The following is a 14,230-nucleotide window of genomic DNA, read 5'->3' on the forward strand; positions in this document are numbered from 1 at the left end:
TACCCATTTTGTACCCTTTTTAATGTATTTTCAAGAACTGAATATTGAAGATGGACCTCCATCTAATCAACTGAATTTCTGGGCAACCAAATATTAATATACAGTGGGCCTTTGGTATTCAATGGGGTTTGCTTCCAGGAGCCCTGTGAATATCAAAATCCTTGGATGCTCATGTCCCATTAAATGGAACAGCATAGTCAAATGGAGCTCCTTATATAAAATTGCAAAATCTAGGTTTGCTCTTTGGAATTTATATTTTTTGAATATTTTCAAGCTGTGGATGCTTGAATCTGTGGATAAAAAATCCACGGGATACAGAGGGCCAGCTGTGTGATAAAAGTAGTGCAAATGACAATAGACATTATATATAGATGGACAGATGGGTGGGTGAACGGTTAGATAAGATTGTAGACAGAAAGACAGACAGTTTATAGCTGTATTTGCTGTTTGCTGTTGTTGTTAGTTGTTGCCAAGTTGACTTCGATTTTTGGCAATTGTGTGAATGAGAGATTTCCAAGATCCCAGCCCTGCTCAGGTCTTGCAAACAAAGGGCACTCATGGCTTCCTTGATTGAATGAATCCCCTTGTAGTGTAGTCTCCTTTTCCTACTCCCTTCCACTTTACCAAAGATTATGATCTTTTCCAATGAGTCCCAGGGTCTCATGATAAGTCCAAAAAATGACAGCCTCAGTTTAGTAATTTTTGCTTCCAGTGAGGCCTCAGGCTTCAGTTGATCCAGGACCCGTATATTGGTCATTTTGGCACTCCATGAAAGCCACAGAACTCTCCATCAGCACATCTCAAATGAGTTTATTTTCTTCCTGTCAGTTTTCTTCATAGTTCAGCTTTCATCATTATACACATAAATCAGAAATACTATGTCCTGAGTGATTATGACTTTAGCTCATCAGAGGGGAGAGAAGAGGTGCAGGTGAAATCTTGCCCTTCCCAGTAGACTCAGGCAAAAGCAATCTACTGCAGGCTCTCTTAGCTTATGTGTTCTTCCTCGTTGATAGCTTTTGCCATATTGATCACACTCTGATGTTGCTTGGCCACACATCTCCTAGTTTTCATCTGTGAAATTTAAAGGGCATCCTTCAAATTGTCTATTGATATATGGTAACCCCATGAATTCCATAGGATTTTCTTAGGCAAGGAATGCTCTGATACCTGGTAGTCTTTGGTAGCCCCCATCTAGCTATTAATGAAGCCTGACTCTGCTTAGCTTCCAAAATCAGATGGGATCTATTGTCTGCATGGGACATAGGCCTCAGCTATATGACTACAGTGATCTTTATATAGGTATTTAATACTATCAGCAACTGTGGTTGATCCATACTTTAAACATGCCCTGTGCTCACACAATGGGCATTTGCTGGGAGTCACAACAGGCCCAACAGCTTCCTGAACCTTATTGCAAGATTCAGCTAAAGTAGATCTATTGAAATAGTAGGATTTACATACATGTTGACTCATCATTTAACAGCTGGCTCAGTCTATTCTATTTGGGGAATTTTTTTTAAAAGGGGGGGGCTGTGTTAGTCTCTTACAGCATAAAGAGGAGGAAGAGAAGGGGAAGAAAAAGAGGGAATGTGACAGCACTTATAAGACTAACTGGTTTTTATTCTAGTGTGGATTTTCATGGATATAAACCCACTAATTCAGATAATGTGCCAAGTGATAATAAGGCCTTAATGCCAGTCTGCACTGTATCTGAAGAAGTGGTTTTATATCCATGAAAGCTCATGCTAAAGTAAAAGTCATTTAGGCTTTTAGGTGCTACCATGTTCCTTTTTTCCTTCTGCCTCTCTTCCTGCTTTCTAGTTAGGATTATTATTACTACTATTCTGTCCTTCTTTCAGAACTGGGACCCATGGCAAATTATAAAAAATTGAAACCAATAACTATTAAGATAGCAAATAGAAACAAAACAAAACGCACGCACACACCCTAAAGAACTAAAGTAATGCATAACAGCCATTAAATGGCAAGGAAAAAATAGCACAGGACACCAATAAGAGTTTTTAGCAATTGTCCTTTGATTAATACTAAACTGGTACTTGGGGTAGCTTTGCCATGAAACATCTTGCCTTGAATTGTGCTGGTCTTCCATGCTGTAATCTGACAGTTTTGTGATAACGTGCCATGGACTTAATTGTGTGTCTCTATGTCTAGCTACCAGTTGTCCTCACGTCCACCTTAATATGGCAGAATGCCACATTGGCTCAGGAAAAAAAAGTTTTCCCCAGATGCCCCCATGCCTCTGATGATACAGACTATGGGATATATTCTTTCATAAGCAGTTCTTTGTTTCAAAAATAGAGAGAGATTGAGAATGGAACGGCTTGTACTTACTTGAACTGGAATGGACTTGAGATCTATTCCCGTAATGAACATGGCAGCTCTGGCTTGTTATCAGATCCTGACTTAAAACGGACTGAGATTTTAGGAATTTACAAAGCTTTAGCTAAGGAATCTTCTCTTATTATTTCCCAATTTAACATTAAATCATAAAATTAAAGAGCTGAAAGGCCATTTAATACAACCCCATCAATATAGGAATGCATAGCTAAAGCATGCCTGACAGATGACCATTCAAATTGTGTTGAAAAACCTCAAAGAAAGTCCATCATTTGAGGTAGTCCATTCTAGTGTCAAACATCTCTTACCATCAATAATTTTCTCCTGATATTTATGTGGAATCTCCTTTCCTGCAATCTGCATGCACTGATTTGGGTCCTCATCTCTGAACCACCAAAAAACAAGCTTGCTCCATCTTGCATACTTCCAAAAGTAGCATAACCATCATGCTACTTTTTGATATTCTCTTCTCCAGGCTAGGTTTATCCATCTGCTTCAAACATTTTTCAGAGGGGTTAGTTTTCTTTACTAATTTGTTTTCTTCTGAATACATCCCAATTTCCAAAAACTCTTAAGCTGGACACAATACTCCAGGTAATATCTGACAACAACAAAATAAGAGTAGAACTATAAGGATTCTTGATTTAGATGTTATACTTCTGTTCATGTAGTCTTGAATTGTGCCAGTTTTTGTTTTTGTTGTTACCATGATGTTTATCACACTATACTCTTAAAGTGCTACTATTCCACTTTGACTCCTCTAGCTGCCTCCTGCTGCATTCTGGGATTGGCAGTTTTAAGGAGGGGTAGTTAGAATTCTCAGGCAGAGAAGTTCTCTGCCTGAGAATTCTAAATACCCCTCCTTAAAACTGCCAATCCCAGAACGCAACAGGAGGCAGCTAGAGCAGTGAAAGTGGAATAGTAGCACTATAAGAGTATAGTGTGATAAACATCCATGTCAAATTGCTGACTCATGTTTATTAGCAATAGCAAGTACAGTGCGCCCTTGCCTTATGTGGGGGATCCGTTCCAGGCTCTCCCCTCCACATAAGGCAAATTCCACATAAGATCAAACCCTGTTTGCTCGAATGGGGCACATCCCTGTGGAGTGCACCATGGGCACGTGTCTCATTCACCATATTAGGGCTCAACAGGCGTGTAACCTTAAGTCTGCATATGGAGTGAGCGCGCTGTACAATTCTATACCACTTACTGATCTACTAAGCAGTTTACATAGTGTAAGCTAATTGTCCCCAACAAGCTGGGTACTCATTTTAGCGGCCTACAGAAGGCTGAATTGACCTGGAGCCTCTGGCCTCAAGATACTTTTCATACACACAACTGTTAAGCTAGGCATCATTCATTCAATATTTGTGCATCTCATTTTTCCTAAGTGTAGTAACTTACATTTATCTGTATTCAATAACAGGCAACTTAGGAATCGCATGTGTATTTGCACATGCACACACACAAATTTTTTGGCCCCATTTGTCTAAGCTGTTGTGGTCATCTTGAATCCTGATTCTATCTTCTAGGACATTAGCTATGCCTCCAAGTTTGGTATCATTTTCTAATTTGCTCTATATTCCAACCTCAAGTCATAGAATCATAGAATTGGAAGAGACCACAAGGGCCATCCAGTCCAACCCCCTGCCATGCAGGAAATCCAGATCAAAGCATCGCCGACAGATGGCCATCCAGCCTCCGTTTGAAGACCTCCAAGGAGGGAGACTCCACTACACTCCGAGGAAGTGTGTTCCACTGTCGAACAGCCCTTTCTGTCAGGAAATTCCTCCTAATGTTGAGGTGGAATCTCTTTTCCTGCAGCTTGCATCCATTGCTCCGGGTCCTAGTCTCTGGAGCAGCAGAAAACAAGCTTGCTCCCTCCTCAATATGACATCCCTTCAAGTATTTAAATAGGGCTATCATATCACCTCTTAACCTTCTCTTCTTCAGGCTAAACATCCCCAGCTCCCTGAGTCGTTCCTCATAGGGCAAGGTTTCCAGACCTTTCACCATTTTAGTCGCCCTCCTTTGGACACGCTCCAGTTTCTCAATGTCCTTTTTGAATTGTGGTGCCCAGAACTGGACACAATATTCCAGGTGGGGCCTGACCAGAGCAGAATATAGTGGCACTATTATTTCCCTGGATCTAGATACGATACTTCTATTGATGCAGCCTAAAATCGCATTGGCTTTGTTAGCTGCCGCATCACACTGTTGACTCATGTTCAGCTTGTGGTCTACTTGGACTCCTAGATCCCTTTCACATGTTGTCTCCTTAAGCCAGGTGTTCCCCATCCTATATCTGTGCATTTCATTTTTTTGCCCTAAGTGCAGTACCTTACATTTCTCCCTGTTGTAGTTCATTCTGTTAGCTCTGGCCCAGTTTTCTAGTCTATTCAGGTCATTTTGAATTTTGATCCTGTCCTCTAGAGTATTAGCTATTCCTCCTAATTTGGTGTCATCTGCAAATTTGATAAGTATTCCCCCAATTTTTTCCTCCAAGTCATTGATAAAGATGTTGAACAGTACAGGGCCAAGGACAGAGCCCTGTGGGACCCCACTGGTCGCTTCTCTCCAGGATGAAAAGGAGCCATTGTTGAGCACCCTTTGGGTTCGGCTGGGCAACCAATTACAAATCCACTTAACAGTTGCCTTGTCCAGCCCACATTTTACAAGCTTGTTTGTGAGAATGTCATGGGGAACCCTGTCAAAGGCCTTACTGAAATCAAGATATACTATATCCACAGCATTCCCTTCATCTACCAAGCTGGTAATTTTATCAAAGAAAGAGATTAGATTTGTCTGGCATGACTTGTTTCTCTGAAACCCATGTTGACTTTTTGTGATTATGGAGTTGCCTTCTAGATGTTCACAGACTCTCTGTTTAATGATCTGCTCCAAAATCTTTCCTGGGATTGATGTCAGACTAACTGGGCGATAATTGTTGGGATCCTCTTTCTTCCCCTTTTTGAAGATGGGGACGACGTTTGCCCTCCTCCAGTCTGCTGGGACTTCTCCTATTCTCCAGGAGTTTTCAAAGATGATTGCCAATGGCTCTGATATTACATTTGCCAGTTCTTTTAATATCCTTGGATGTAGTTCATCTGGTCCTGGAGACTTAAATTCATTTAGGTTAAACAGGTATTCCTGTACTATCTCTTTACTTATTCTGTGCTGAAATTCCCCTATTCTGTTCTCTGCTCCATTATCCTCAGGTTGAGCACCCTTTGCCTTTTCTGAGAAGACTGAGGCAAAGAAAGTGTTGAGTAATTCTGCCTTTTCTCTTTCTTCTGTTAGCATTTTGCCATCTTCTCCACACAGTGGCCCTACCGTTTCCTTCTTCCTTTTGCTGCGGACATATCCAAAAAAGCCCTTTTTGTTGTTCTTAACCTCTCTAGCAAGCCTGAGTTCATTCTGTGCTTTGGCTTTTCTGACCTTATCTCTACACTTGCTAGCTATTTGTTTGAATTCCTCTTTGGTGATTTCCCCATTTTTCCATTTCTTATACATGTTCCGTTTAAAATTTAGCTGAGCTGAAAGTTCCTTGGTCATCCATCCTGGGTTCTTGCGACACCTGCCATTTTTCTTTCTCACTGGAACTGTTTTAATTTGTGCCTTCAGTATCTCCCTTTTGAGAAACTCCCATCCATCTTGAACTCCCTTCTCTTTTAGTATTCCTGACCATGGGATCGCCCCCAGTATTTCTCTAAGTTTACTGAAATCCTCTCTCCTAAAGTCTAGGATGCATGTCTGACTATGCCTGGCTTCTCCTTTCCATTGTATAACAAACTCCAGGAGAACATGGTCACTTCCACCTAAGGATCCCATCACTTGCACTTCATTAACCAAGTCATCCTTGTTGGTTAGGATCAGATCTAAAATAGCTGATCCCCTTTTGCCTCTTCCACCTTTTGGACCATGAAATTGTCTCCAAGGCAAGTGAGGAATTTACTAGACCTTGAGGATCTGGCTGAGTCTGACTTCCAACAAATATCAGGGTAGTTGAAGTCACCCATCACTACTACATCTCTCTTTTCTGAGTGTATGGTCATCTGTTCTAGTCAGTGTGAGCCCAGGACAGAACCTTCTTGGCACTTTATGAAATATGGAGAATTTGTCTCCCACATTGAGTCTGAAGATTTCCCACACAAACAGCAGCAGCAAAAGATCAAAATGTTAAACTATAATTAAGAACAATACCCATGGGTAATTTGTACAAAGAGATCCTGTGGCACCTTTGAAACTGAGAGTAAAAAGTTTATAGCATAAGCTACAAATTCCATTTACAAACTCGGTAACTCCATCTGCAAAAGCTTATGCTACAATCTTCTTTCAGTTAGTCTCGAAGGTGCTGCAAGATCCCTTTGTCTACTGATGTGGACTAATACAGTTGTATCTTTGAATATTAGGTCATTTTATGGCTATATCTTTGAATATTGGATCAAGTGTGTACATTTCACTGGACTATTCTTTCTTTTCATGCTTTGGCAATTTTAAAAAACATACTAAAATATCTATGACCTGAGTCACCAAATCAATTCTCAGCTTTGAGCATACGCTCTTCCCTGCTGCAAACTGGAAAGTCATCTGTGGGATTTTCTGTGTAGTTATGGAACAATAGAGAAGCCCAGTCTGAATTCTCTGCTTGCATCACTATCCCATATTGTACTGGAAACAAATGAAAGAAACATTCCAAAGTGCAGAATTGAGTCAATAAATATTATTTTCTCAGAAAAGGTTGGTAAAGTAGCTGTGCTGGAGGATGTTTCTTCTTCAGGCATCTCAAGCTGGACCCAATCTCAGTGGACTTCCTCTAGGCAGAAAAACAAACAAAAAAAGCCACTGGCATGGTCTGACTGCTATTTTGACCACTTACCAACATCTGAATAAGGAAGGATTAGTATACAGTGGCTCTATTTCGACCAAGGAAGCAAAAAACTGGGGAGCACCCAATGAAAGCAAAAAACTGGGGAGCACTCAGAAGAAACTGGAGACATGTCTCAAGAGGCTCAGAAGATGGTTGTTTTATGGGAATGCGGGAGCCCAAGATATTTCAGCCTTGTGCATGCTTTTATGGCTTTCTTCAGGGGCTACACAGAATCCATAACTATTTAGAATCTTATTTCAAAAAAGTCTCTGGACCAAGAATTCTCAAACCAATTGCTGGACAAATGCGCACATGTGAAGAAAAACTGAAGGCTGCATACTGCACATTTTTTAAATGGCTAAATAGCACCAACAGCTGTTTCTATGAAACATGCAAAACTTATTGCTTTAAAAATATTTTATTTTATTTATTTAGAAAATACAGCATTCAATACAGTGTGCCCTTTCTCCCACATAATCATCAAATCCACAGCATTGTCCAGCTCAGTCAGGAATGTGCATCTCCTATTTTCTGCAAACCTGCTGTTCATGAAAGATTTGGGACACCGTTAATGTGGAAAAGGTAAATGCAGCCTGTGGCTTGCTTACTGCTGTGGCAAGTTAAATGGTAGAATGAAGGACCCATTGTTTTCATAATCTTGTAAATTAGTCATGTCTTTCTGACATAACTACTATCTATCTACAGTCTGCTAGAGCTTCGTCTGGGCTAAACATCATCACAGCTTCCTCTTAGCATGTGCAAGAGATTTCTAACATTTCCACAGTTTCAATGCTATAAATATAGGACTCTTGCAACACCACATTGGGGCTGCTACAAAATGGCCCCTGTCATTTCTATAAAAGCAAAATCATGTAGATCGAGTAAATTCTAAATATGAATGTTGTGGATGTTAAAGCAATTGCCCCGGCCTTTCAACTTCATGTGACATTAGACAATATAAGACAATAATTTAAAACCACTTAAGAGTGGTCAAGACCAGGTAGAGAAATTTTAATGTTAGACTGCTAGATAGCCATCAACTCCAATACAATTAAATTCAGTGTTTTAGGATAGGGAGCCTTTTTCACAGGCAGACTATGAATACTCAGATCTCCTACACTCTGAAAAACATTCCTCATTGATTTTATGACCTGTTTCTAATGCTCTGCAAATATAATTTCAGTGGTCCACAGAACAGCTGGGGTGGGGATTTTCCTTTCTACAGTCTTGATGGAAACTGGGAAAGAGCTGCATGGGGACAATGGATATTTATGGAACTGTCAGATTATTGTAATCTTCATTCTGCAAGGCTGATTTTAAATGCCTCCCTGCAAAATCTGGTTTATCTGCCACAAAAGACAACTGCCCAAATATTATCTCCGAGGTGTAATACAGATACCAGCTATGGGGATGGATATGGGTAGAGCAGAGGCTGGTGATAACAGCAGCCCTATCTTAAAGTATGAGATTTGGCCCTTAGTGGTAGGCCGCTGAAGAGAAAAGGATGAGACAAGAAGGGCAGTCCTGAGATGCAGAGGCTGACGATGATTCCTCTTTTCTTGACAGTGATAATAAATTTGAGGTACTCATGGGAAGATGAAACCATCACCATTGCATCGTGATGTTCTACTTTCATACAGCAAAAGAAATGATTCAGACCAGTCTGACAGCATTCAAATCCTCAAGTGAAACACAGCTACAATTCAGATGCTGTATCTACTCAATTCCTTTCGGATGTGTCCTGTGAGTTAATTCACATGGAGCAAATCCTACAGATTGTCAGATTAAAGGACATGCCAACAGTGGTTATTCTAGACACACTTGCAACCAGGAGTGGGCAACCTGCGGCATTCCACATGTTGTTGGACTGCAACTCCCATGAGAGTGAACCAGCATAGCCAACAGTAAGGGAACACAGGAGTTGTAATCCAAACATCTGGTGGGATGGAAGTTGCCCACCCCTGCTTTGAATAGAACAATATTAATTATCTCTGGCAGCCATGAGGCTATTAATGATTTGTGACTTCTGGGTCACAATGGAGAGCTTCCGCATGTCGAGGGTTCTTCCGAGAGGTGTTCCTTCTCTTGGGCCCTCTTAAAAACTGTGAGACTTATGGGAATGGAGCAACAAGAAGGACCAGTAATACAGATTTCCACCACCAAAAAGTCTTTGCCTGATTTACTGCATCTTCACAGTGGCAGTGAGATACCCCTAAAGAGTGGCAACACACAAATAGACTAGATCCTTTACAGCGTGTGACACATCCAACCTAGACCAACATCCCATTGAATACTCACAAATGACAGAGGCAGCGAAAACTTTCTGCTGGCCTACACAATGATCAGTCTTTAAGCCAGGTTGGTTGTTCTGCAGACAAAAGGAAACTGCTTGCATAAGGGGAGTACAGGATATTTTCTCCTATTACTATGTATGACTATGAGAGCTGGACTGTGAAGAAAGCAGATTAAGAAAATTAATTCACTTGAGATGTGGGTGCTGGAGAAGAGAGCTGAGGGTACCATGGACAGCTAAAAAGACAAACAAATGGGTCCTAGAGCAGATCCAGCCAGAACTCTTCCTGAAAGCCAAGATGACTAAATTGAGGCTGTCATACTTCAGTCACATAATGAGAAGGCACGACTCATTAGAAAAGAATGATGCTGGGGAAGATGGAGGGAAGTAGGAAGAGAAGAAGACCACATGTCAGATGGATAGACTCAATCAGAGAGCCCATGGGCCTGAGATTGCAGGGCCTGAGCAGGGAGGTAGAGGATGGGGGCTTGGGGACATTCATTCACAGGGTTGCCATGAGTTGAGATTGACTTGAAAGCAGCTAACAAAAATCCAGTATAGAGATGTAGAAATACACGACTATAACATCCCAATAAGACTGTAGCCTGAAAGCTCTAGAACACAATTCCTCCTTAAAAAGGTTGCCTCGATCTCATGAAAGAAGTGGGGCAGGGATAAACCAAGTTTGGAAAGAACACAGTGAAGTGTTATAGGGAGGTTTTTGAGGGTGACTGCGACCTTGGCATATTTTGGTTAGAAAATAAATAAAAACACAAAGCCTCCCCTACTACCATGACCAACAGATTCTTTCATTATGCCTATTTGAACCTGAAGCATGCCTACTAAAGAACCATGCTGGTTAGAACCAAATTTTGATCCAACTCCTTTGTCTTCTTCTTGACACCAAATATTGGAAACAAGAACTGACCATTTCTAAAGCATAGTGAAGGAAGTCCTAAAGGTAAGATAGATCATTCAAGATGGCAGAACAGGTGAGCACACAATCTGAGGGAGAGTTGACATCTAGATTTCTTCTCTGAATTCATGGCTTTGTTTTGTTTTTAAAAAAACAATTTTTACTCTGAACGTGGTGTAGTGTATAATGCTTTGAACCAGAGCTTGGAAAAGTTTTTTTAAAAACTAAAACTCCCCAAGTCTCCTAGGCTTCTGGTAGTTATACCCCACCCTCTACAACTTCTCCAAGATCTGTTTTAAAGATGGGAGAAAGCCAGGCTTCTTTTTTAAAAATTCAAGTCCCTGTTGCTTCCACTCCCAAAATGAATGCACTACAGCAAGACCAGGATTAAGAAAAATTCCTCAATATTTTGCTGCTTCAATTATGTGGTTCTGCTGAAACCTTTACAATACAAAATACACTGACTTTATATTTTAAAAGAGAGCCAGTGTGATATAGCAGTTTGAACACTGGACTAGGACATGGAGAGACAAGGGTTTGAATCTACCCTCAGCCATGGAAACCCACTTCAGAAGAAGGCAAGGACAAACTCCTTCTGAACAGATTCTACCCACCTTAGAGTTGCCATAAGTCAGAAATGACTTGATGGCACACAAAACAATTTAAAAACACATTTATTTCACTGATTTTCAGATGTCCCTAAGTAAGATCAAATTTGGGGCAAGAATCTTGTGGGAGTTTGGGTCAGTATCCACTCCTTTAAATGCCTTCAGAGCAGACTGACAAGGCTTCCCCCACCCCCTGCAATTCCTTTCTCCTTCCAATCTGCTGCTCCAATCGCTTTGGATCATGAGTAAGATTCTCATTCTGTAAGCTACCCCCTTCCTTCCACCTGGGTGAAACAGATTTACAACAATCGTTTTCAGTAAACAACATCTATCACAGGAAATGAACAACCCTGCAGGCAAAGTACACTCCACATGGAATACAACCCAATCAGTGTTCAGCGACCTGTGAAAGTGCCAGCATCCCCTTTGGCTGGGCAAAACTATTGTAGAGCTACAATACATGTGAGGTTCTGAACTGGAGTCAGCCAGTATTGGAACAACCATAGACTCGGCTGTGTGTGTGTATTGACCAACACCTGAGCAAACATCTCAGTGGGCCAAAAAACTGGATGGCTTCACCATGTTCACATAAAATCCCCATTAGAGGCACTATATGGAACCATCTAGCTTGAGAACAGGCTGTTCAGGCCCACATTTTCTCACTAAGTCAGAGAATAATCTCAGTATGTTAATGCCTCATCAGGCTGAAAGCTGGCAGGGTCATGTATGGTAAAGCAGACTACCTCTATAAAATGGTTGCCTCACTGTCACAAAAAAGCAGTTTATCAGGGACAATTTATCAAGATGATGTGAAAATGGATGGAGCCTTGACCTTTCTAAAAACAAAGATATGTCAACAGGACAGAGGTTTACACTTGTTTCTAAGTGCTTCTTGTCTTCTCTTCAGGTGTGCCAGTAACACAAAGCCTGAGCCATCCAAATGAGTTGGGGTGGGGTGGGCAGAAACCAGGATTAAATCAACTGGTCTCCAATGCATAGCTTTATAAAAAGGAATAAGATAGACAATAAGCCAACCCCTTTAACAAGAAATCTAGGCCCCACCTGGGAATCTGTGATGGAAGTTCACTCAAAGCTAGACAGAAAGGACTGGAATAGAATGTTTAGATGAATCAGTAATAAAATGAATGTAGTTCTAAGGAGCCCTGCCTCTTCTTTAGCTAGCAAGGGAGAGAGCAGCGTTAATGCAGGCCAGCAACATGCCTCTGTCTTTTTGAGAAAACTCCACTAGCCTCTGCAATCCCTTCCCCAGTAAATCCACAGGCTCAAACTAAAAACAGAAAATAATAAAAAGTATCAGGGGGAGAGACACAAGGAGACCACATTCACCCCTTGAATATACTCCCCTCTTAATCCTCAAAAAATATAATAATATTGACTTGGCTCCTAGGCAAACAAACCTGCCTTGGCAAGGGAATGGAATTAATGGTAGCGGAATTCCAAAGATTATTGATAGTGTGGTGGTGTTTTTTCTTCTATTTTCCTTGTGACAGAGGAGCAACAACAAGCCAATAGAGAAAAGAACATGTGAGTAGTTTACATGAAGGAAGGCAGATCTTGCTCTTTGCACGTAGACAACTTCCTCAGACAAAATTAAGTTTTCTAGCACAGATCCCAAGTAAACCAGGTCACAGACTAAGAAGTAACAGGAGCTTCAATTTTAAGAGTCATTTCAAACTAGAACAATTGGGGTCCCCCCCTACATGCCCTCCCCAGAATTTACACAACAACAGAGCAAAAGGGAAGAGAAGACAAGCCTGACAGTTCTCCCTCTTTGCTTCCACAGCATGAAATCAGGTGGACATGGCTCTGAAAGAAGAGGTGGAGGGGAAAGAGCTCTGGAGTTCAATGGACAGGCTCAAATGCCAAGGGGTGGATTTGGTTGGAGCTGCAACTCTGGAGGCTGATAGACCTTCACAGCCCATTTTCCTGACCCCCGTCCTTCTGTCCACTGGGGTTTAACTGTCTTCTCCATTCTCGCCTGGTCCTTTGATAAGCCGCTTCTGTCCTCTTTTCCCCACAGGCCCCTTGGGCTTGGCAAAGGCCTGCTTGAAAGCATGTTGCTTGGGGTGGACCTCGTCATATAAGAACTCTGCCGTCAGCTCAGCTCCATCATCAATTTCAATCTGGGACGAAGGAAGGAAGGAAGGAAATGTAGTCTGCAGTTTTGATCATAGGGATATCTAAATCTTAGGAAGACAGGCATCTTTTCTTCTGTCATGGAGTCACTGGCAAATCCCCTCATGTATTTTCCCAAAATACTTCTGATACCTCCCCATCCCTTAATACTATTTCTAAACAAGTATTCCATTTTATTTCCAAGATCTATGCATTGTACAGGAGCTCATTAAAGCCAGCTAACCTTTTCTCATTTTTGAGGTTGCCTGTGCATTTGAAATTATTCTTGACCCAAGATTCCACCCTTACTTTTGTGTGCCTTGTTTTTTTCAGTTTCCAGCAAACTGAAACCATCTGTTTTTGCTCAGACTCATCTATCACCCTCAGAGTAGGTCTCTCTTGAAGAATGTTCAGATGTATCCCACTACTCCTTCACAGCATTCAGAACATATAGGCCTAAATCTATTTTTAGTCCCAACTAGAGTAGACCTATTGAAGCAATGGGACTTACCTACATGTTGACTTATCATGCAACATCTGATTCAACAGATCTACTTTAATTGGGATGAACCAACAGTAATCAGGCCTTAGTGGCCAACAAGAAGGAGCAGGGTTTCCTGCTTCAAGGAAGGCTTCTTGAGTAAGATGCTATAATTTACCTTTTTTGCAATCTCTAAGCAGAAATCTTGCTCCACAGTGTCAAGCAGTCGGCTCTTGCAGCTGGAGTACAGCATTCGCTCCTTGATGCTACATTTGTAACCAGGCATCGAGTAGATAAACACTGTAAGGGAAAGAAAAGTGGATCAGCCATTCTTGGGGCCCAGTAAGTTTAAATCTACAAATTTAGGGTGTGGGTGGAGGAAATGATTGCCATCTGTACAATAAGGAAATGCATTTTAGATGCATTTTATAGAAGGCAGAACACAAAGACTGAACAAAACCTTCACGATAAAACATAGTACATGGTTCCAAAAAACACCATCTTTAGTAATCCCAGAATTCTTTTGTGGCAGCAGTGGTTTAGGAAACTGCTTCTGGTACAT

The 14,230-nt window shown here is 41.2% G+C and overlaps 1 protein-coding gene across 3 annotated transcripts in view; it reads right to left on the minus strand.

Moving 5' to 3' along the window:
• Positions 1–7,633: 7,633 nt before the first annotated feature.
• LOC149321570 (twinfilin-2) overlaps positions 7,634–14,230 on the minus strand; it is a 92,730-nt gene continuing 86,133 nt past the window's right edge. For all 3 annotated transcript variants that reach the window (XM_089524557.1, XM_089524539.1, XM_089524547.1), the window contains 2 exons: positions 13,847–13,968; positions 7,634–13,195 (listed from right to left, as the gene is read on the minus strand). In XM_089524557.1, coding sequence (XP_089380683.1) covers positions 13,028–13,195; positions 13,847–13,968 — 290 coding nt within the window. In that variant the 3' untranslated portion in view covers positions 7,634–13,027. The remainder of the gene's footprint in view (positions 13,196–13,846; positions 13,969–14,230) is intronic.

Source organism: Sceloporus occidentalis, unplaced genomic scaffold (genome assembly GCF_023333645.1).
Source record: "Sceloporus occidentalis isolate IW3139 unplaced genomic scaffold, rSceOcc1.0.p SCAF_1, whole genome shotgun sequence".
Classification (NCBI taxonomy): Eukaryota; Metazoa; Chordata; class Lepidosauria; order Squamata; family Phrynosomatidae; genus Sceloporus; species Sceloporus occidentalis.